A 23,093-nucleotide genomic window follows, 5' to 3' on the forward strand; every position below is an offset into this window, starting at 1 on the left:
TACTTTGGTCAAGTATCTCATATTTTGACCCAGGTACCTACGAAAGTAATCTGGCATTTTATGTGCTTAAGCACTTTGAAGAGTGTTCATCTAACTTTTCCTCGAACCACTGATTTGTTGTCATAGCACAGAGTGTATCTGGGGAACCAGTGAGCTCTTAAAAATAAGCTTGTTTCTTAATCCAAAGGACACTTACGCCTATTTTTCATTACAGCTGCATTGGATAAAATCAGTATCCATAGCCTGTTTGAAATTCAAAAGCCTTTGTCTTGTCTTTCTTGTACCTAGTAAATGGTTACAAAGGAAATGTCACTTCGCATAAGATTTAGTTGCCAAGATTTCTGAAGAGAAACTCTGATATGTCCCTCGCAGTTGCCCTAACCACGCAGCTTTGTGCTGCTGCAAGTTGCTCAAACTGTGCTATGAGGAAGCCCTTAACTGCTTAAAAGGCCAGGGACTGAAACGGAGTATTGCACAACTCGTCACCACCGGGCGGTTTCGCTTCCAAATCTGGCCTTCGTATCATCCCACGGCGGGAGCCGCTCCTCGCTCCGCTGGAGCCAACCCCGTTCCCCCGCAAAAGCAGCCGGGATTTCCTCGTCCGCGCCTCGGCGCCCCTCCCTCCGGTCCAGGTTCTCCTGAAAGCCACGCCGCCCGGGCGCGAGGCCCCGCGAGGTCCCATTGTCCAGCCCAGGGGAGCCGGTCTCCCCGGAGCGACTCGCGCAGTCGTGTCCCACCGAGCAGGTTGACCACGGGTCCGCGGGTCTCCGCGCCGCTCCCCTCCCCCGCCGCCCCATTGTTTGCCTCGCCCCGCCCCGGGGGACACGTGCGCCCGCAGCTTCCCGAGCAAGGCGAGCGCGGGGCGGCGGCGGCGTGGACACCGCCTGGAACGGCTGCGCGGCCGCGGCGCCGGGCCGCCCGGCCCGGTGGGTGCCCTTGGGGAGCTGCATCGCGTTCCGCGCCCCCCGCCCTGTGCCCCCAGCCCCGTGCCCCGCGTCCCGCCGGCCCAGGACGCGGCGGGGGCGGGCGGCCGGGACCCGGTGGGGGCGGCGTGCGCGTGGTGCTGCGGTGGGGGTGGGGCGGGGCGGGGTGGGGAGATGCCTGTCTCCTGACAAAGGAGAACGAGTGGGACACGCTGAGCCGGCCCGGCCCGCCCCGCCTGGAGGGGAGCGGGCGGGGGAGTGCTGGGAGGGGAAGGGGCGGGCCTTTCATTCACTCTCGGCCCCTCCGCCGCCGCCGGAGCGGAAGGGCGGGGTCTCGCGCCCCCGGCGGGGCGAGCAGCGAGGGAGGTGGCGGGGCGTGGGGGCGGAGCCCGCAGGCGCGCGTCCCTCGGCGTAGGCTACGTCGTCACGTCAGCGCGGGAGAGAGAAAGAGAGGAGCCGACTCGGCAGGGACTGGGGGACGGGGCTGAGAGAGGGAGGGAGGGAGCCAGCGAGAGAGCGAGAGAGCGAACGAACGAACGAGGAGGGGAAAGGCGGCCACTCGTGGCTGAGCGGCCGCGGACGGGAGTGGGAGCGGTGGGGGAAAGGAGCAGGGGGGAGAAGAAGAAAGGCCGAGAGACGCAGGCAGACAGAGGCTGGTGGTGGTGGCACGGGGAGAAGGAGGAGCTGGAGGAGGGCAGGGGCTGAGGGAGTGAGTGAGAAGCGGACGCGCGAGGGAGGGGAGGGGAGGGAAGGGGGGGTCACGCGGGGGCGCGCGCGCGCGCACCGGGACCGCGCTCGGAGGCGAGTGGAACTGGATCGGGTTTGCTGCCAGCGGCGTGAGCTTCGGCCGCCATTTTACAACAGCTCCACTCGCGCCGGACACAGGGAGCAGCGAGCACACGTTTCCCGCAACCCGATCTCCTCGGACAGGATTTCTCCGCCACAGCCCAACGGGGAGGTAACGACCGCCAGGACCCGGGTCTGGGAGGGGAGCTCCATGACATTGTGGAGTGAGCTGGGGGAGGGCGGTGCGGGGAGAAACCGGCTTTTCTGGAAAATGGATTCCAAGGGGGAGAGGAGCACGTTGGCTGGGGCTGCTTGGGAGTAGGCCGCGGCCCGCGCCGCCACTTCCTCCTCCTCCATGTGCTGCGGCCGTCCGGGCTTTGTCTGCGGCGCTCCCGGGAGGCGGCGGCCCCGTGGCCCGCGCGGGGCGCGAGCGGCGGCGGAGTTGTTGCTGTCGTGGCCGCCGCCGCGGCGCGGGAGTGGGCGGAGAGGCGCGGGGCCGTCCCGCAGCCGCGCGGCGGGCTGGGGTGGTGCTCGAGGGCCGGCGGGCGTGGGGCTCCTCGCGGAACGCCCTCACGCCGCCGGCTCGCCGGCCCGGCCCGGGGCTGGGACGGTGGGCCCGGCGCCGCGGTCGCTGCACGGACCCGCGCGGGATGGGGGCTTGCGCCGCTCGCCGCGGCTCGCGTCTCCGCGGGGCGAGCGGGCGGCCGGGGGTCGCCGGCGGCCGGGCGGAGAGAGCCATGTGTCACGGCGGGGACGGTGGCGCGGGGGGCGGGGAGAGCCTGTGGCCTGGCGCCGGCGCGACCTCGGTGTTGAGGGGCGAGGTGGAGCTGCTGCTGCGTTCCGGGGGCTCCGGGCTGATGCTGGAGCCGGTGGCGGTCGTCTTGGCCTGGGACGCGGTGGCTTTTCGTGGAAGGAAGTTGTAGGACATTTGAAGGCGCAGAGCACGTGTTTCTAATGGGCTCGCGGTGGCCGCCGCGGTGAGGCTGCCGCTCTGGGTGCGGAGTCGGGGGCGGGCTTTGGGGTGCGGGGGTGAAGGGTGGAGAAGTGGGGTGGTGGGAAGGTAGCTGTGTGAGCGCTTTGTTCTTCGCTGTCTGTTGTTGCCGATCTAGAAGCGGCAGGCGGGAAAAGCGCGCACTTTGGGGTTTACCTTTGAGAGGGAAAAGCCCAGCTTTGCTGTCTCCACGCACACCTCCGGCTCTGTCCGGGCGCAGCTGCATGTGGCACGCTGGCTCGCCCTCTTGCCGATTGGGCTTCTTTGTAATGTGGTTTTTCCTAGGGAGTGTTAGCAGGTGAGTCAAGGGTGGTGCTAAGGAAAAACAGGGAATCTGTCCTTCTGTGCCACGCGCTCCAAATCTGGCTTGTCAGGCGATAGTGTCTTTAAAGTAAGGCTTCTTTAAAGGGAGACGCAGGCTGGCTGGTGTGGAAATTGGTAGAGAGAGTAAAGATTGGGGCTCTCATATTGTCCTCTACCCTTTTTGAAGATCCTAGTTTAATTTTGCTTATTGCGTTTGAACAGATCTCTGGAAACATGGCTACAGAACATGTTAATGGAAATGGTACTGAAGAGCCCATGGATACTACTTCTGCAGTTATCCATTCAGAAAATTTTCAGACATTGCTTGATGCTGGTTTACCACAGAAAGTTGCTGAAAAACTAGATGAAATTTACGTTGCAGGTAAGAACTAACACTTGCAAAATTATATCATGAAATTTTTCTATTGGATTTCTGGCTTTGAGCTAAAATAGCAACTTTTTGTGGTTTCCAATAAGTGTGGGAACTGGAGTTTTGCCTTGTTGCTCTAGTTGTGAACTAGAGGTTAAGGTGTATAGAGGGAGGGAAAAAGGAAGGGTTAAGAGGTAAAGGCTGGCTGGCCAGATGGATAAGTATATGATGGTAGCAACAGCTGCTAAATGTTGGGAGCAGGCCATGTGACTTTTTGGGGTATTTTTATAGTAGGATTCTTGTTAAATAACTTGGTAACTGTAGACTTGTAGTCTGTCTTGGCGTGACTGCTGCTTTTTTTTTCTAGTGGTGTTTGAAATTGAGTAGAGGTTCAGTTGTCATGCTTGGTACTTTGTTGGTTGATTTTAGAATTTGTAAGCCTGTATATTTATTGTAGAAATACTTAGTGTTTAGAACTGTCTGACTTAGAGAACAAGATATAAAAAAAGTTGATTCATTATTGAAAGTGTGGTTCAGAGGCTTTATTTAGTTCAGAATGGCTAAAGTATGTTTTTTTCGTTATATAGATGATCACGAGAATGGAAGAATTGTTGGCAGATGTGTACCTGTATTGGCAAACGTGGTCTTTTCTTAAAAAAAAAGAATCTTTCCAAAATCTTAAAAGTTGACAATTAATTAAGTTTTTTCTTCTCCAGGGCTGGTTGCACATAGTGATTTAGATGAAAGAGCTATCGAAGCTTTAAAAGAATTCAATGAAGACGGCGCATTGGCAGTTCTTCAGCAGTTTAAAGACAGTGATCTCTCTCATGTTCAGGTAATGTTAATTTAATGTCAGTGTAAAAAGAATAAGAAACTTGTAGTTTTGATATAGTTGGTTTTATTTAATTAGATCCAGATAAGACAATTATTGTTAAATATAATTGGAAAATGCCTTTACAGAACAAAAGTGCCTTTTTATGTGGAGTCATGAAGACTTATAGGCAGAGAGAAAAACAGGGGACCAAAGTAGCGGATTCTAGCAAAGGACCAGATGAGGCAAAAATTAAGGTATGTCTTAAAAAATGTTTTTTTATTCCCTTCAGTTTTAAGTTCTTTTAACTATTTTCTAGTTTGGTAAATATTCCCTTGGTTGTCAAATGGGTGTGTGTGTGTGTGTTTTTTTTTTTTTTGGATCTTAGAGTTAATGACCATGAGATGATTAATCTTTTCTAATTATTATTTTTTGAAAAGTTTCTTGCCTTTAACTATTTCTGTTTCTAAAACAATTCATTGTTCATAAGTTTTTCTTGTTACCCAGCTATTGATGTTTAAATCTGTGCTTTTGGATTCTAAGTAGGAGACTTAAAGAAATACATTCACCATATTTCTAGATGCTTTTTGAAAAGCTACAAGTCCAGATTATTGACAGTGGAATCAAAATGGGAGGGAATCAGTTCACCCCATATTGTGGGAGACTGTACACTTAGCAGTTCACTGCTCTTCGTAGGATTCTCAAGCCGGCCCGCTCCCCCGCCCCCCTAGAATTAAACAAGGATTCTAACAGTGCCTTCTTTCCCTCCCATTAGTATGGGTTATTAAGGCTAATTTGTTGATTTCTAAAAGCATGTTTTAACAGTAAAATTGATTAGTGTGAAAGTGTAACCTTTTTTTAAGGTCATGTGGAACAGTAAGTGGCTTCAAATTCAACTAGGTTTTGATCTTTGTTTTGATTTTTAGTTGTGTTGAGTCTTTAGTTTGTAGAAAATATAGTGATCATACTAGTTTTAATTTGGCGCTCTTAATACAGTGTGCCAGTGCTCTTGAACCTTGGGTTATGGTTTAAGAAAATCAGTTATTAGGAAAGATATGGATGTTGAGTGGTGGTTTAATATATGGGAAGAGGGAAGCTTGGAATATGAAGTTAACTGTTAATGTCATACATAAATTTTAGCTTTCACAGGTCCAGCTATGAGTGAATTGTGTTTGAACTATAAATCTAATTTTTCTGTAGAAATGGAGTATAGTTGTCCCCATTGTAGTTGTATCACTTGTAATTAAATCTACATTTGGGTGTCAGAATCATTAAAATTCTATAAAAATTTAAAGTTTACTTTGTGTCGCTTTCAGTTCTGTCTTTGGAAGGGAGTAGCTTAAAGCTTTAGTGTGACTTAACTTGTGGCAAGAAGACCTAGAGGCATTTTTGTAGGATGTTTGACAGGGAATACGTTTTTCCTTTTTGTTTTTAGGGATTGATATAAAAGGTATTATTTGAGTCATAAAGATTAAGGTGAAAGGAACACAGGGATTACATATGGGAAAAAAGGAAGATGAGACGTTTAGTAGTTAATGTGATAGTAATAGATTTGAGTTTATTTTTGTTACTAAACCCATGTCTACCTTTAAGCAAACATGTTTGCGTATAATAGGAAAAAACTGCTTAAAAAATGTAGCACTTTGTGTGCCTTGTTGTTAGAGTTTAGGAATAGAGGAGTTTTTGTCAAAGTATTTTTTCATAAATATTTAACGTTTTCTAAGTAGAAAGAGTTTGAACTCTTGTCTAGTCATTTTCAGAGACTAAGGTGACCCTAAATTATTTAATGGCATTTTGATAAGTTTTGTCATGTGCCTGGTGTTAGTTTGTTTTTATTTCAGAATTTATCAGCTAACTATTAGATTGGTTTTATTATTTAGAAAACCAAGTTTGTGCTAAATGGTTGAGATGGTAGAGAAGGGGAATAATTCCTGTTTTTTTTCATTGGGCTAACGGTAGACTACTTCTACACTTTTGTCTGTAATAGGGAATGAAGAGAATCTGTTAATGCTTTGAGTAAATATGAACTGTGTACATTTTAACAGTTCACTTTTAGGGAGATAAAATGTAGAACTTCTGTCACATTGTTGCAATTTCATGGTTTTCAAAGTCATTTTGGCTCTAATTTTTTCTGAAAGATCCATGCTGCCCTGTGAAGTGTGTGTGGTACTTGAATGTCAGATGAATAAGAGGGTATTTTTCCTGTAGCTCCTGAGTTTCTGAGTTTAGCTTGAGAAGTATAGTTTCCATAAAGGTTGACAAAATGCCCAGAATGGCAGTGTGTACCTAGGAGTGTGGGGTCTGGGGAATTTATTGGGTAAGAAACCTAGACTTGGGAGAGGTTGCTCGTCCAGCTTCTTCAGGAGAGAATTAAACTCAACCAAATTAGGTACAGTAATTTTTTTAGAATAGATAACATCCTGCTTTTAAAGTTGTTGATGGATCAGTATTAGTTTTTTGTTGTTCACTAAGCACTGCTCCATAATTAATTGGAGACCAGAAAATAATTTGAACAGGATCCTGAAATTTTCAATATAAATTAGGGCTATTACAAGTATACATTAAAGGGGAAATTCTAAAACAGACACCAGAACCCTGTAGGGAATGTTGCCAAGTTAAATAGAAAGATTTGAACAAGATTGATTTTTAACTGCAAATGCATGGGTGTGGTCTTGTGAAATAAATGTATTAATGACATTTGAACTTTTCAAGGCACTCTTGGAAAGAACAGGCTACACACTTGATGTGACCACGGGACAGAGGAAGTATGGGGGACCGCCTCCAGATTCCATTTATTCAGGTCAGCAGCCTTCTGTTGGCACTGAGGTAAAGAAACTAAAAACTTGTACTTTTTGTAGTAAATGCACGGGTATCTGGTTTCCTAAAGAAACTCTCCGTGATTTTTACTTCATCTTTAATTTACAGATATTTGTGGGGAAGATCCCAAGAGATTTATTTGAGGATGAACTTGTTCCATTATTCGAGAAAGCTGGACCTATATGGGATCTTCGTCTAATGATGGATCCACTCACTGGTCTCAATAGGGGTTATGCGTTTGTCACTTTTTGTACAAAAGAAGCAGCTCAGGAGGCTGTTAAATTGGTAAGTTTTTGTTTCCTTCGGTTTTCACATTCGATACCTTTAATTAAAACCAGGGTTTTTTTTGTTGTGCTTGAGTTAACAAGACTTTTTTGAAGTACTTGATTAGGCATTGTCTTTCACATTCTCTGTGGAGCAATATTCTTTGCATGTGTAGTTGATTGAACTCAGGATCTATAAGGCAGTGTAGCAGAATTCCTAGTTATTGGTTCTTTGAAACATTTGGCTTAGTATTTTAATTTATAATAATGTTAAAAGGTTTAAGAAAGTAATAGGGCTTTCATAGTTTCTGACCATATTGGGGCCATCCCTTTTTCTAAAATATTTCACGAAGACATTGTGATGATAAATTTCTAGTTAATGAAATAAAGGATTTTATAATGAGTGGCAATATCTGATTTAAAAGCACCAGATGTTAGGTGAGGACCTGGTTATTTTCCCAACTTTTAAGAAAGAATTTTAATGTTTCACAGTATGGTTTATATAACTCTCCTTCAAACTAGTTTTATCAAATTCTGTGACTCAAGTGATTTCTACATTTTATAGTTGAAGATGCCAAGGGTTAATTTCAACCCAAGAAATGTACCAGACCGGGGAGGAATTTTTGTAAATGGTTCACTATATCAGGTGTTTAGTAAATTGGCCTTATCTGGCTTACATATTTTATGGGTAATTCTAAGCAAACTTAAAGTCCTTAGACTGATTTCGTGTCCTGAATTTTATTTTTCCTTCCCTCTTGTCAAGACATTGTATTTTAAGGCAGAAACCTTAAGGAGAAAAGGAAAATCAGTGTACTTAGCTTACTTTCTATGTTGGCTTGAATTTCTCCATTGATGTGTATAATTCAATACGGTAAAGGTTTAACGTTACAAAAGTATGCTCCTTGGAAGAATATGGATGTCTTAAAAAAAAAAAACCAGTATTTTTTGAATCGAGTGTTTTTTTCTTTCCTTCAAAGGATGCCTTCTATTTCAGAGTGGGGATAGCTCTGTAGGGAGCTTTGAGCTATCAAAATTTTAGTTTAAATAGTTGGGGTGAAAATAAGGACTTTTTAGAGTTCTAGAAAGATACTTTAGAAATCATCCCCTTTAATCTGTAAGAGTAGGACATTTTTGCTAGGTAGTAAAAAAGTAGCAGTAAGTTTTAATGTCGAATGTAGAATGATTGGGAAGGCAATGAGCTATCTTACTGCAAAAAGCTACTACAGAATTTGGCCAGTGATGTCAGACCCGTTTTATATACCAGGCATTAAATTTTATTTAATAGGTATGGTTACTTAGTGTTTTAAGTAATGATTTGTGTATTAACATTTTTAAAAGGAATCATTCAATCAACATTTGTAGGATCCTTAGTTCTTGCTATCAGAATACGCTAATTATGATAGATCCTCACTAGAACTAACTTCTAGACGATTTCTAGAAACTTACTATAAAGATAGATCATTAGAGGAAGGTGTTATATAATCCAGTTGTAACATGATGACTTTTTTTTAAAGATTTGTTTTTTTCCTTTTTCTCCCCAAAGCCCCCCAGTACATAGTTGTATATTCTTCGTTGTGGGTCCTTCTAGTTGTGGCATGTGAGACGCTGCCTCAGCGTGGTTTGATGAGCAGTGCCATGTCCCCGCCCAGGATTCGAACCAACGAAACACTGGGCCGCCTGCAGCGGAGCTCGCGAACTTAACCACTCAGCCACGGGGCCAGCCCCGTAACGTGATGATTTTGAGTGCCAATAAATGCATTATGAAATATGTTTTGGTTTGGGTAATTGCCTTGGCTTAACATATAGTACAGTCCAAAATTGTATTGCTGTAGGCTTAGAGTATAGTCTTATTAATATAGTTAAGTTTTTTAATTGTAATGCAGATGCTTTTGTAGGTAGGCCAGTCATTTTGATTGGTCTAGGAACTAACTCTTGTCCTTAACTTTTTTACTTTTTTTTTCTGTGTTTGTGATTTGAGTCCTTATCTAGGGGCATGATTTTTCACTTCCGGATGAATAAGAGGCTTTGCATTTTGGTGCCTTTTAAAAGATATTCTCAGCGGTAGTCGTATATGCATCCAGTGGGATGAGTTGGACAATATTCATCATTGCTTTTTTTAAAAGGATGCGTTACTGTGGCTAGGGATTATGGTGATAATGGAATTGGGAGATTTGCATTAATATGATAGTAAAAGAAAGGACTAGAGTTTTGAGGAAATGAAACAGCTTAGAGAAATATAAAACTCAAGTTGATTTGAATGTTTTTTGCTGCTTTGTATTTATTGTGGAAATGAGTACTCCTCTACTAAATATAATCCTTAAGGGAGCATATTTTGAAAACTATCCTTACTTGTGTTATATCATGAGAGTCTACTTGAATTACAACTATCTAAGGTGAATTTTTATCTACAGTAATTGAACTGTCATTCTAATTGTAGATAATCAAATGTTGAGAAAAAGGCCTCTTTTGTGTTATTTATGGATAAGCCAAGATTGAAGCACCATCTTCTTGCTTTCCTGTGGTTTGAGTGTCTTGAGGCACACTTTAGATCGATAGTTTATGTGTTCAGCCTTATTTTTTGATATGATTTAGCAGTGATTTTTCTCCCTAGATTAAAAAATATTCTAGAGGGGCCGGCCCCGTGGCTGAGTGGTTAAGTTTGTGCGCTCTGCTTTGGCAGCCCAGGGCTTCACTGGTTTGGATCCTGGGCGCGGACATGGCACTGCTCGTCAGGCCATGTTAAGGCGGTGTCCCACATGCCACAACTAGAAGAGCCCACAATTAAGATATACAACTGTGTACTGGGGGGGATTTGGGGAGAAAAAGCAGAAAAGGAAAAAAAAAACTATTGTAGATTTTACGTTTGCACCTGAATTACTTATAAAAATGGGTTAATTGATATTAACAGCTGAAGAAGAGGCATGCAGTTAGAAACAACTGTGGATTTCTTAAATGACCCTATTTTCAGCCAACATCTGCCTTGTATTTTGGGGAATAGAAAAATTCATCCCTAAATGATGATAATCTAGCTAGAGAAGCAAGATCTAAATTTGTGAAAAGGTGAATAATAGCTACTACCACTTGAGTGCTTGTTAAGGCACAGGAGCTGAGCTAGGTGCTACGTTATTACCTTTAAATACTATCTCAACCCATTCTTCAAGGTATGTAGAATTATCTTCATTCTGCAGAAGAGTAAATAGTCTGGGTAACTTGCCCAAGGCCAGACAGTTTTAGTTTGATACCAGGTTTGTTTAGCTCCAGTGCCTATTGTTATCTAGACATAATTTAAACCAGCAGTGCAAGTTGTGTCACCAGGTAGCCTGATTCTTTAAATTATGTAGTGTTTTAGGTAGTGTTAAAAGGAGCTCAGCGAGTAAGTCCTGTCTCTACTGCCTGCCAACATTTTTGGCATCTAATCACTTTTTACCATCTTTACTGCTACCACTCTAGTCTAAGGTACCATTTGAAGAATCCATCTAGCTAGTCTCACTGCTTTCTGTTGTCCCTTTACAGTTTTACCATTCAGAGCATAGATTAGATTACAACATTCCCAAGCTTGAAAACTCTAATAATGGCTTCCAAACGAGGCCCTGTCTGATCAAGTTTCTGTGTATCTCTCTTACTCTTCTTCTTATTACCCCTCCATCCATGCTTTGCCTTTTTTGTCTTACACGTAAGCTGTGACCATTTCCTTCTCAAGGCCGCCTTCTGCTTTTCTGCTTTCTGACACATCTCCCAGTTATCACAGCTGCTGCCTTCTTATCCATCAGGTCTTCTTAGAAAGAAAGCTCTTCCTGACTTTGAGCAGCTTACCACCCAGTTGCCTCATGACAGTGTCCTGAACACGATAAAAACAATGCTTAGATGTGCTTAAATTTATTTCTTGACCTTGTAAATTATTAGCTTCTCTCTCCCTATCAAAACATAAGCTCTTTTTTCCCGTATCCTCGGTGTTTAGAACAGTGTCACTATATAGTAGGTGCTGGATAAATAACCTGACTGGGTGACCAGTGCCATCTAATTCATTAGTCACGACGAGAATTTGTAACATTCCTCCATTAGCTATGGGCCATTTTGCTATTTAAAGGTTTTCTAGGCGCTGGCCCTGTGGCCGAGTGGTTAAGTTCGTGTAGCGTCCCAGGGTTTTGCTGGTTCAGATCCTGGGTGCGGACATGGCACCATTCATCAGGCCATGCTGAGGCAGTGTCCCACATGCCACACTGAGAAGGACCCACAACTAAAAATATCAACTATGTACTTGGGGGGCGTTGGGGAGAAGGAAAAATAAAATCTTTTAAAAAAAATAAAGGTTTTCTAGCTTCCATTTGCAATTATTTCTTCTGTGCTACCTTCAGTTAAAGGGATTAGCCTAGATTAATGGGAGGTGATGCATATCCCCTCAACCTCTGGGGGATATTTGGAAGTATAGTCATGTGTGCATAATGATGTTTTGGTCAACGTGGGACCCCACATATGGTGGTCCCATACCTAGGTCTGTAGTAGGCTGTATCATCTAGGTTCATGTAAGTATGCTTTGATGTTCACACAACAAAGAAATTGCCTAACGACACATTTCTCAGAACGTATACCCATTGTTAAGTGATGCATGACTGTATGTGTAGTGTTTGGCATTGTCACAAAGACCAGGAGAGAGGGCAGGCAAGTATATGTATGTCTTTTGTGATGTGCTGCTAGAATTGGAGCCCAGGGCCACTGGTGCTGCAGTGCCCTTTAGAGTCCTAAATAATGGAAGTATCCTGCTGAAAATGCTAATAGTGCCCATGTTATAAACACTGGAATAGTTGATCTCTATTTGCACATTGAGAGTTATGATTTTATACCACTACTTGTAATAAAGCCATCAGTGGCTATGATTTTAATAGCCACTGATGGTTTTATTCACTGAAGTGGTTGTGTACATTCATGTAACGTGTACAACCATTCTGGTAAATGAGCTGATAAGATAGGTCCACAAATTATTTTAGTAGCAACTTAGCAGATCTTTAGTGTGCTTAACACGAAAACTTTTACTGCTGTGTACAAGGTAGTAGTTTGACTCAATTCTTGACTTCAGAGTTTGTAGGAGGTGAGAGGCTAACTACAATTAAGGTAGATGGTTTGAAGGGTCATAGAGGAATGAAGGGATAGATTGCTTTGGCTTGGGGTTGTTAAAGAAGGCTTTATGATGAAGAGGTTTGAGCAGGACCTTGTAAAGGAACCACGTGAATCTAGCTGAAGCAGTGTTTTTGTGGAAGGAAGTAGGAGATAAAACTTGGATAAAGTCAGTGCCCAGAAGCTAGTGGTCATGACTGCTGGGCTAAGCTGCATTAAAGTTTTGAGCCTTGGTGTGGGTTCAGTGATGTAAATGGCAGAATAATGAAGGATGTTTGGATGAAGAGAACAAAGGCCTGGAGGGTGGCAGCAATAGAAAGGAGACGTTAAACATTTTGAAGGGAGAAATGATAGGCGGTGGTGGTGTGCTATAGGTTCCATTCCAATTTTCATCAGTGATTGAAATGAGGGCATAGTTGGACTGCCCTTGAAATGTTTAGTGACTTAAATCTGCATGCAGTGATAAATGCTCTGGATGACAAAATTAGGATCTGAAAAGATTTTGATAGCCTGGGACAGATAGCTCACACCAGCAAGATGGAATTGGGGGGGACAAAAGTCAAGTACTATACACAGCTAATTTCACAAGTGAACTGTCGTGTGAGTCAGCAGTGTGGTGTGGTTGCCAAATAAGCTAAGGTAATCATGGACTACATGTTGTAGAGGCATGGTGTCTAGAAGTGGAAGATTACTAATAGTCTCCAGCTATTCTAGACTCCACACTTTGCATCTACAATACTGTGTTATGGATGTTATTATTTGGTGACACTTCCGGAGGCATTTTAGTTTGCCAGCATCAGTGACAGAATGGTTAGCCAAGCATAGGGAGCAATTGAGTCATGAGTATTGTGTGTGGGTATATGAAGTACTGTTATTTAGGGGAGGAAATAGATTTATTGTAGAATTTTTAGGGAAGTAGATTTTGGCTCAATGTAAAGAAGACTCAACTAATTAAGAAATGTTTAAGAATAAAGTGGACAGGCTTGGGAGATAGTGGCTTTGCTGCTATAAAAGAGTAAAGACTGAACAACCACTTCTGATCGGATTCCAAATCTGAGATTGCTAAATTTCCGGGCATTTGGTGACTGGCTGTGAGGGAAGGAAAAAATGACTTGAGATTTTGGGCTTAGATGACAAGAATGTTCCAGACTGTATAACTCCTGGTGTTGTGAAGTGCTGAAACTGCATTGATTAATGTTCAGAGTTTGTCTTTATTTTATTTGATCACCTCATTGTGGTACTGGATCTGAAAGCTAGATTCTAAAACCTCCAGATGTCAGTGTCCACTATGCTAGATTTGGAAAGATTTCACGATTTTTATTCCTTTTGATGCTGTCATGGTGTCCTGATATGCTAACTCTTGAGAGTTAGTTTGGCAGCATTACATTAGAATCTCTGCTAGAGTTCAGAACAGTTGTTTTTGTAATGCTCTTCTACCATGTAAATCACAGTTACCCACCTGCTGGGATGCAAGTTTATTCTTTAATTTAAGGTGATAGATAGGTCTTTAAAAATATTAAAGAGGGAGAAAAATTAAGCAGTTCAAATATGCATATAGAAATGTGTGTTTAATCTGTAGATGGGACATTGCTTCAAGAAATGTTTTTTTCTAGGTACTACTTTTGCTTTATTTGGACAATATGGCCAGAAGGTCTCCTCGGCTCCTTTAATGACTTTCATTGGAGAGCCAGTTTACTTTCTATGGGTTAGATATCATTGTTTCTAGGGTTTTTTTTTTTTTTTTTAATTAAAAAAAATGGGTGAAGTTACAGTTTATAAATGCTACTAAATTTTCACGTCATTTACATTGTTCAGAGACCACAGCCATCCTAAATACCTTCTGCCTACCCTGCAGTGATTAACCATAGCAGGGCCGACGATGGGTTAGAAGGGAAGAAATTTTTCTTCTGTAGATAATAGTGGAAACATCATTACTACTTTGAAGCAGCACTCTTAATGTTGATGGAAGTGGTATAACCAAGAATTCTAATTTTTCTTACAGGTTTTTTTTAGGACTTAAGATATTTTCTTATAGTAAGTAGCTCCTGCTCTTAGAACATTTGGGGAAAAAGAAGGGGAAATTATACCATTCTGTCACCTTCAAAATAATTCCTATTTCTCTCTTTAAACACCTGGTATTTCCTTGTGTTCTTTTTGTGATATTTTAAATGTGACCATTGATGTGTCACTAAGGCCGGTTGTTTGATTGTAGATTATAAGAATCTAGGGAATGTACATGTCTTAAAGCAATTTGTGTTCTTAGGTTGACTTAGTTGGGAAATAGGGCATTGTAGTCTACTTGTCCATAATCTCATGCAGTGATGGATTCAACCATAGCTTTACTGTTTGCAAGTAACTTGTATCTTTCTACTTTAAGAGGGTTTTGATCTAAATAGATTATATAAATGCTATGAGAAAAAAAAGTTGGTGGCAGGATCTCTCAACCTCAGTGATATTGATATTTTAGACCTGATAATTCTTTGTTATGCTGGAGTATCTTGTGAATTTTGTTATGTTTCGTAACATCTCTGGCCTCTGCCTACCCACTAAATACCAGCAGCACAACATGTCGTCGTGTCGTCAGTCCCCGTCAGTCCCCGTCGTCCTGTCCTATCACCCCACCCCACTGACAACCAAAATTGTCTTTAGATATTGTCGTCTTTAGATATTGTCAACTGTCCCCTTAGGGGCAAACTCACTCCTGTTGACAACTGTAGGTCTTTGTTACCATAGAGAGGGGGTTTTTGTTGACTTTTATAGGATTTAGGGATTGCAGAGTATTTGATGGTCAAGCTCAAATCTATAAAGGAGTTTGGATGGTGGAAGTTTTGGGGAAATCATTTTAATCAGAGGCTTAGTACAAAAATGATTTGAGCGGCTGGCCCGGTGGTGCAGCGAAGTTTGCACGTTTTGCTTCTCAGTGGCCCAGGGTTTGCTGGTTTGGATCCCGGGTGCGGACATGGCACTGCTTGGCACGCCATGCTGTGGTAGGCGTCCCACATATAAAATAAAGGAAGATGGGCACGGATGTTAGCTCAGGGCCAGGCTTCCTCAGCAAAAAGAGGAGGACTGGCAGTAGTTAGCTCAGGGCTAATCTTCCTCAAAAAAAAAAAAAAAAAAAAAAAAAACGGTTTGAGAAGTGATGCAAATTGCTAAGTTATAGTATTGTGGAGAGAAAGGGGAAGTAGTAGAAATTTTAGGACAGACTTATATAATGTCCAAGTATTTGAACTTTATTTTTTTTGGTGTTGGGGAGCCATTGAGAGATTTGTTTTCAACAGGCAAAAATACTGATCGTGTAAAAAAAAAAAAAATGTCTCTGGCGTAGATGTATAGAACAGAGATTATCGTGGCATCATGATGACCAGAGACTTCACTAGCATGAACTGAGTCAGTGGGTTAGAAAGTATAAAACTGGTCTGAGCTGGAGGAAGGACGTTTGAACTCTGTTTAATTTTGAATGTCTGGAGATGGAGAAAGGGACAGGGAGGAATTGATTTTCTGACTTAACTGTGTTTTCTTGTCTTAAGCCTGATGTACCTTTTGTGCCAGAATGGAAATATTAGGGAGAGGAATGGTTTTACTTTTTCCATAAGGCTGGTCTATAAATTATATGGGAACTCATGTTGATTTTTTAGTTTGTATAGCTCCACTTGTGTGAATATACAAAATAAATTTTGAGGCCAAGTATGGGGGGAATTAATCAATAATTATTGCTGCTGCTGCCACCGTTATTAGTAACATGAAATTTTTAGGTGGTTTTAACTGTGTAATATATTAATCCACTTTTCCAGATTGCTTGATAAGCTTTGTAAGTAATGTTTAGATTTGTTATTTTGACAGATTGAGTTTTGCCTCTAATATCTCACCCTTCTATGAGATGTGGTTACTTGAAGACTAAGTTTACTTTTTACTGTAGTTTTATAGTTGGCTTTTCTGCTTTCACCATAAACGGTCTACTTGTCTTTCTCCAACTTTATTGTAGGATTGATGAAAATGAAATGGGGAAAAACAGGGTCGGATTCACAGTAACAAGGTTCTCTCCTTTTAGACTTAAGTATTTGAAGCTGAAAATTCCTTATTGCCACTTTTTACGAGAGGGAAGGGGGGGTTGGGAAAACAGATTTAGGTGCTGAATAACAGTAACACAGAAAGCTTGCTGGTATTTGAATCAGTTTCCTTTACATGAGGATAACTGGTTGGCAGGATGAATTTAAGCAGAAATTAAGTAAGGTATTGTGGAATCAGCTGTTTTGGATTTAAGCTGCTATGGACCTGATTCCTAATTTATCAAGTTTCCTCAGTTTCCAGGACTTGACAAATTTTTGTATTAATATAATTCATAAACTTTAGTGTGTTTTGTCAGTAGTCTTATCTGTCTCAACTTAGAATTTCCTTTTACAGTGCTTTATGGTAACTATTTTTTAAAGGATAAAAATACTGGATAAACATAGTGTTGAAATTGTAATTTGCTAAAAAATTTTGTTTTTGTATATGAGGTTTGCATATCTTTATATAATAAGTAAGCACTTATAGTAGGATATTATGAATATTTTAAAAATATGGTGCACTTTTTCCCCTTTCAGTATAATAATCATGAAATTCGTTCTGGAAAACACATTGGTGTCTGCATCTCAGTTGCCAACAATAGGCTTTTTGTGGGCTCTATTCCTAAGAGTAAAACCAAGGAACAGATTCTTGAAGAATTTAGCAAAGTAACAGGTAAGTTGGGTTTATTCGGAAGGAGGTGCAACTTTTAATACTGAAGGTAATTGCATACTTCTGTGTGTCAAGCACTGTTTTAAACGCTATGTTTGACTTGTATTCTTGCTCCAACCATTTGAGATAGGTAACTCCCGTTTTCAGATAAGGAAAAACAGGCACAGAAGGTTTTGGGAAATAACTTTCTGAATGTTATCTAGTAAGTAAGGAATGCAGCTGGGGTTTCAACTCAGTCTGCAGAACCGTTGCTGGGCTGCCCCTGCTTTGGAAGGTTGTGTTTCTTTGTGTGTTTTTATGTATTTCTAGGTGCTGCTTGACGTTCTTAGTAGGATTGTTTGATATGTAATGATGTGATTTCCCAAATTATAGAAATAATAAGTACTCTTGTTATAAGCAGAGATTATATGTTGTCAATATGTTACAGTTCCCTCATGTAAAGTGTTTTTTATAAGTTCAGGATGCTTTTGTTAGAAAATATTGTCTGTTAGAATGTTTAGCAAATTACCAGCCTGTTATCAATCTCCAGGAACATTTGAACTTCACTTAATGTAATACCAATATATTCTATTTCATTTGAAGTAAAGCTGTTGATAACTGAGGCCATAAAAGTACGATTAAAAATAATTTTAGTGTTTACTTGAATAATAAAAATGTCTAACCATGTCTGACCTATACTGCCATTTTCCTAAAACATTTATGTATAGATTTTATGCGTCTCTGTCATTTAATTAATAAAAGCAGAATAAGCCTTAGGTCTAATTAAAAAGAATACCTTTTCTTTTCATTGAGATTTCTGTGTTGGGGACACTTGGAAAGTGTGGATTATGTAAATCACCTGGACCACTTTTTTTGAGAGTCCCCTGTAAAGATGAGGTTATTTTTCATTTTGCTATTCAAGTATTATGTTAGAAAAATAAGTCCTTTGATCTAATTGTCCTTGCTTATTTTATCTAATTTCCTTGGAATGGTTGCTTACTTTCAGAGGGTCTTACAGACGTCATTTTATACCACCAACCAGATGACAAGAAAAAGAACAGAGGCTTTTGTTTCCTTGAATATGAAGATCACAAAACAGCTGCCCAGGCAAGGCGTAGGTTAATGAGCGGTAAAGTCAAGGTCTGGGGAAATGTTGGAACTGTTGAATGGGCTGATCCTATAGAAGATCCCGATCCAGAGGTTATGGCAAAGGTAATGACAGTCAAGTCAAAAATTTTTTTGAGGGGTTGGTGGGAGAAGGGGAAGGCTTAAGAGAAGGGAAAGAAAGAACTTAGAGAATGAATTGTGTACCTTTTTAAACCATATTTTTGAAAGCGCGAGAAGTGTTCCTTGTTAAGGTCACATACCAGAAATAATACTGTATGCTTGGAGAGTGAATATAGAAATTTATTCATGGATACTTAGCCCTAATGTGAAGTTATCATACTCATTATGAAGTAGTTAGCCTACCTGCTGTGGAGATGGTTCACTTTCATCTTTGTGTGGGTTCTAAGAGCAACTGTTTTGGTTTTTGAGAATGGCGCTATTAGCTTACATGATTTTTGTGTTAAAAGTCCTACTCCTAAAAATAGTGAACTGTATTGGCTTCAGCAAAGCTGCTGCAGTTACAAGGTTTAGCTATTATTAGGTATCCTGCTTCAGCAGTCAGTTGAGACATCCTATGAGAACAAACATCTCTTGAGTCAACACTTTACTCACTAGTGCAGTTTGCAGTTAAGTTATTCTACCCTTTGTCTTTTAAGAATCCCCCTTAATGGTTGTAGGCTAGCAGATAGAACTCGTTCACTTAAATCAAGAGAGGAATGTGACATGCCAGAACATCGAGTAAGTGGTCTTGAGGACAGAAGATACTTAGGATTCTTTTTTCCTTTGGCCTGTTAAGCTCTCATTGGGTTAGCACTTTAAGAACTTTGGATGTTATTTCAGGTATTTCAGGAGGAAGTGATGATATTTCTTAGCCAAAAGGTCAGATTTTGTAATTGTATTTTGAGGAGCTTTCAGGATTGAAAGAATTTAACTTACCAGGATTTTGAATGCTCCCTCCCCTCTTTAAGATTTCAAAAGCAGGTCCTAATTAGTTTTGATCACTTTCATTAAGCGTTCAGCAGTTATCTCAGAGGGCTAAGTATTCACATTTTAAGGAAATAACCATCTCCATTTTGATTGCAAAATAATTCCTAATTTACTAAAAACTACCTAAGCATAAGGCCTTTTTCCTTTTAAGCAGAAAGTACAGAGGTCTGACATACCCTTTGCCCACACACATGCACAGACTTGCCCGCCATCAGCATCTGCATCAGAGTGGTTCATTTGTTGCAATCAGTGAACCCACATTGACACATTATTATAACTCAAGGAACATAGTTTACATTAGGATTCACTCTTGGTGTTGTACATTCTGTGGGTTTGACAAATGTAAGACATGTATTCACCGTTATAGTATCATCCAGAATAGTTATAGTATCATCCAGAATAGTTTGACTCCCGCGAGAATCCTTCATGATCCACCTATTCAAGCTTCCTTCCCCTTTAGCCTTTGGCAATTGTTGATCTTTTTACTGTCTCTATAGTTTTACTTTTTCCCGAATGTCATATAGTTGGATTCATACTATATATAGCCTTTTAAGATTATATTCTTTTACTTAATTGTATGCATTTAAGGTTCTTCTATGTCTTTTCATGGCTTGATAACTCATTTCTTTTTAGCACTGAATAATAATTGGATGTACCACAGTTTATTTATCCATTCGCTTACGGAAGGACATCTTGGTTTCTTCTAAGTTTTGGCAATTGTGAATAAAGCTGTTTTAAATGTCCATATGCAGGTTTTTGTGTGGACCTGTTTTGGACCTGTTTTCAGCTTGTTTGGGTAAATACCAAGGAGTGATTGCTGGATTGTATGGTAAAAGTATGTTTAGTTTTGTAGGAATCTGCCAAACTGTTCTCCAGAGTGACTGTACCGTTTTTCATTCCCACCAGCATTTGCTGGTGGTAAGTGGTTTGGATTTTGGCCATTCTAATAGATGTCTAGTGCTATCTCACTGTTGTTTTAATTTGCAATTCCCTAATGACATAGGATGTTGAGAATCTCTTCATATGCTTATTTGCCCTCTATATGTTTGGTGAGATGTCTGTTCAGGTTTTTTTGTCCATTAGATCCAGCAATCACATTCCTTGGCATTTACCCAAATGAATTGAAAACAGTCTATGTTTTATAATTATGATATTCTTCCAGTGAGTTATGACTAAAGTTAACTTTGTAGGGTAGGATGGTGACGTCTTGGAAATGGAACCCTTTGGAAATATACAGGGAGTTTCTGTTTTTCTTAAATTTCAGGTAAAAGTGCTGTTTGTACGCAACCTTGCCAATACTGTAACAGAAGAAATTTTAGAAAAGGCATTTAGTCAGTTTGGGAAACTGGAACGAGTGAAGAAACTAAAAGATTATGCTTTCATTCATTTTGATGAACGAGATGGTGCTGTCAAGGTAAATAACTGGGGAAATTATTATAGGCATTTAAATTAGAATGATTTGTAGTTATCACAGAGTCAGAATGTTTTAAAAAATTGAAGGAAACTCAGAGGTCATATGATCTACTCAAGTTAAGCTTTACTGGCATTAGGAAATTGCATAACTCATTAAACTAAGTCAAAAGATTATTAGTTGAAGAGGTGAATCTTTAAAGAAAATCTAAATTTTATTTTATCTCATCTTTCCAACATTAATGATAAATGGTTTTTTAAATTTAAATGAATCCTAATTGTTCTGAAAACCTATTTATTGATCAGTAACTCATTTTTTTAAGGCTATGGAAGAAATGAATGGCAAAGACTTGGAGGGAGAAAATATTGAAATTGTTTTCGCTAAGCCACCAGATCAGAAAAGGAAAGAAAGAAAAGCTCAGAGGCAAGCAGCAAAGAATCAAATGTAAGTGAAAGTTGTTAAGTGTTAACCTTGGTGGATTAACTGGTGATTAACAGCTGTTGCTCAAACCTGTGAAGTAAATCCATAACATACCTTTACCTTTTAAAGATGATTTAAGTTGAAAGCTTTGAGTCATAGAGCACTGCCAAGAATCTCAAGAAATGTTTATTGAACTCTTGCTATTAACTATACTTGTGAAAATAATAATAATTCTAAATAACTGGAATTTTGTATAATAAATGAAAATCAGCTAGGATATTTTCTACTCTGGATTACAGAATGTGCTCCTAAATATGTGTTTTAAATGTTAGCTGTCCCAAAGTCTTACATGTTTGGTTAAAAGGTGGAGAGTTTTTTTTTTCCTCAGAGGTAGAAAATATTAAATCTCAAATTGTAGTAAACTCAGCTTCATTTGTACCAGGAATAGGCTTCTTGACCAATACTTAGTTTCTGTTGCACCCCAAAGATTTCATGTACTATGCATGAGTTTTGAAAAATGAAATGAGAGTGTAGTTAATAAAATAGGCAAATAACATAGTATTGAGATAACAAAACAAATGTGTATAATGCGTTGCATTATTAATTGGATCTTTTAAGATCATCTATAAAAAAATAACTACTCATTAAGACAGTGAAGGAAACTTGTAGCTGGATAAGAGTGAAGTTTGTAATTTTAAAAAATTGATTGGTAGTAAATTTCCAAGGAGGAAGAGGAGGGGTAATTGCTATTTGATGCAAGAACAGTAATCACTGAATTTAAGTATATCTCAGGCCAGTTTTCTGTCCATTGTCCTATGAGGGATGCAAAAGAAGGGAGGGGAACTTCTACTTAATATACATTATTTCATAATCAGGGAAGTAATCAAGTTGTAGTTTTTGCAGTTGGCTATGCAGTTAGGCAGGTTGGCAAGTTCTGAGCCTCAGTTTCTTCAGTTTTAAATGGGGATCAAATTAAATTATGTAAGATGTCTTGTATTCTGATTATCCAAATGATCTGTACTTGTTCTAGGACTAAAGAAATGTGCTTTATAGGCTTAGTGGTAGTATAAAAGAAAAACTGCAAAGAGCTGGGTTGTGAAGGGGGAGCTGATTCTCTATATCTCAAACCTCTGGGTATACTCTATGCAGTATATATGTATATGAAAGTATATGAAAATGACTTGAATATCTATTTCAGAAGACAGTTAATTGGTTATCGTTTATTAATGTAGTGGCAGAATGTAAGTGTAGGAGATTATATTAGATATGTGATTAGAGCAGTTACAGTTATGACTTGGTAGATGGAGGGTGATACTAAATAGAAGGTGGGGAATGTCAGTGTATCTGTTGATACTTGAAAAGGAGAACAGGCCAGAAGGGATGACTGCATATGATGGTTACACTTTAACTTGCTGCAGTCATTCACTGATTGTTTTTTTTTTTTTTAATTTTAACAAACTACAGCACACATTCCTACTTACTCCTCATTGCGTCCCTGTGAGTTGAGTACTCTATTCCCCAGTTTGAGATGAGGAAACTGAGGCACAGAGGTCAACTTGCCCAAGGTCAGTCACCCAGCTAGTAAGTAGTGGAGTTGGATTTGAACCAAGGCAGTCTGGTCCCAGGGTTTTCACTCTTATCCACTTTTCCAGGGTTTCTCAATTTCTGTGCAATCATTGACATTTTATGCTGATTGATTTTTTGTTATGGCGGCTGTCCTGTGCATTATAGGATGTTTAGCAGCATTCCTGGCCTCTTTCCGTTAGATGTCAGTAGCACACACCCCACCCCACCCCACGTTATGGCAGCTAAAAATGTCTATGGATGTTACCAAATGTTCCTCGGGGGGTATAATTATCCTTAGTAGAGAATCAATGCATGACTGCATGCTCTTGTCATTGTATTATTTAGAGACAGAAAAAGATGATTTGTCAATTATTAAGGCAGTCAACACAGCACAAGAAAGTGGTCTCAGAACCAGTGAATGAGAGTAGCAGTTTTTTGTATGTCAGTTGGAACAGGGAAAAGCTGGGCCTTTATCAATTGAGTATAAAATGACAGATTACATAAAATAAATAATGAATAAACACAATC

The 23,093-nt window shown here is 40.6% G+C and overlaps 1 protein-coding gene across 4 annotated transcripts in view; it reads left to right on the forward strand.

The window, feature by feature from the left end:
- Window positions 1-1,495: 1,495 nt before the first annotated feature.
- SYNCRIP (synaptotagmin binding cytoplasmic RNA interacting protein) overlaps window positions 1,496-23,093 on the forward strand; it is a 29,860-nt gene continuing 8,262 nt past the window's right edge. For 2 of the 4 annotated variants that reach the window (XM_046674673.1, XM_046674674.1), the window contains exons 1-10: window positions 1,747-1,881; window positions 3,226-3,385; window positions 4,090-4,208; window positions 4,334-4,441; window positions 6,897-7,010; window positions 7,110-7,286; window positions 16,963-17,098; window positions 18,081-18,286; window positions 20,433-20,582; window positions 20,902-21,023. In XM_046674673.1, coding sequence (XP_046530629.1) covers window positions 3,238-3,385; window positions 4,090-4,208; window positions 4,334-4,441; window positions 6,897-7,010; window positions 7,110-7,286; window positions 16,963-17,098; window positions 18,081-18,286; window positions 20,433-20,582; window positions 20,902-21,023 — 1,280 coding nt within the window. In that variant the 5' untranslated portion in view covers window positions 1,747-1,881; window positions 3,226-3,237. Of the gene's footprint in view, window positions 1,882-3,225; window positions 3,386-4,089; window positions 4,209-4,333; window positions 4,442-6,896; window positions 7,011-7,109; window positions 7,287-16,962; window positions 17,099-18,080; window positions 18,287-20,432; window positions 20,583-20,901; window positions 21,024-23,093 lie in introns of all 4 variants that reach the window. The other 2 variants (XM_046674672.1, XM_046674675.1) reach the window with 2 other exon arrangements.

Source organism: Equus quagga, chromosome 11 (assembly GCF_021613505.1).
Source record: "Equus quagga isolate Etosha38 chromosome 11, UCLA_HA_Equagga_1.0, whole genome shotgun sequence".
In the NCBI taxonomy this organism is placed as follows: Eukaryota; Metazoa; Chordata; class Mammalia; order Perissodactyla; family Equidae; genus Equus; species Equus quagga.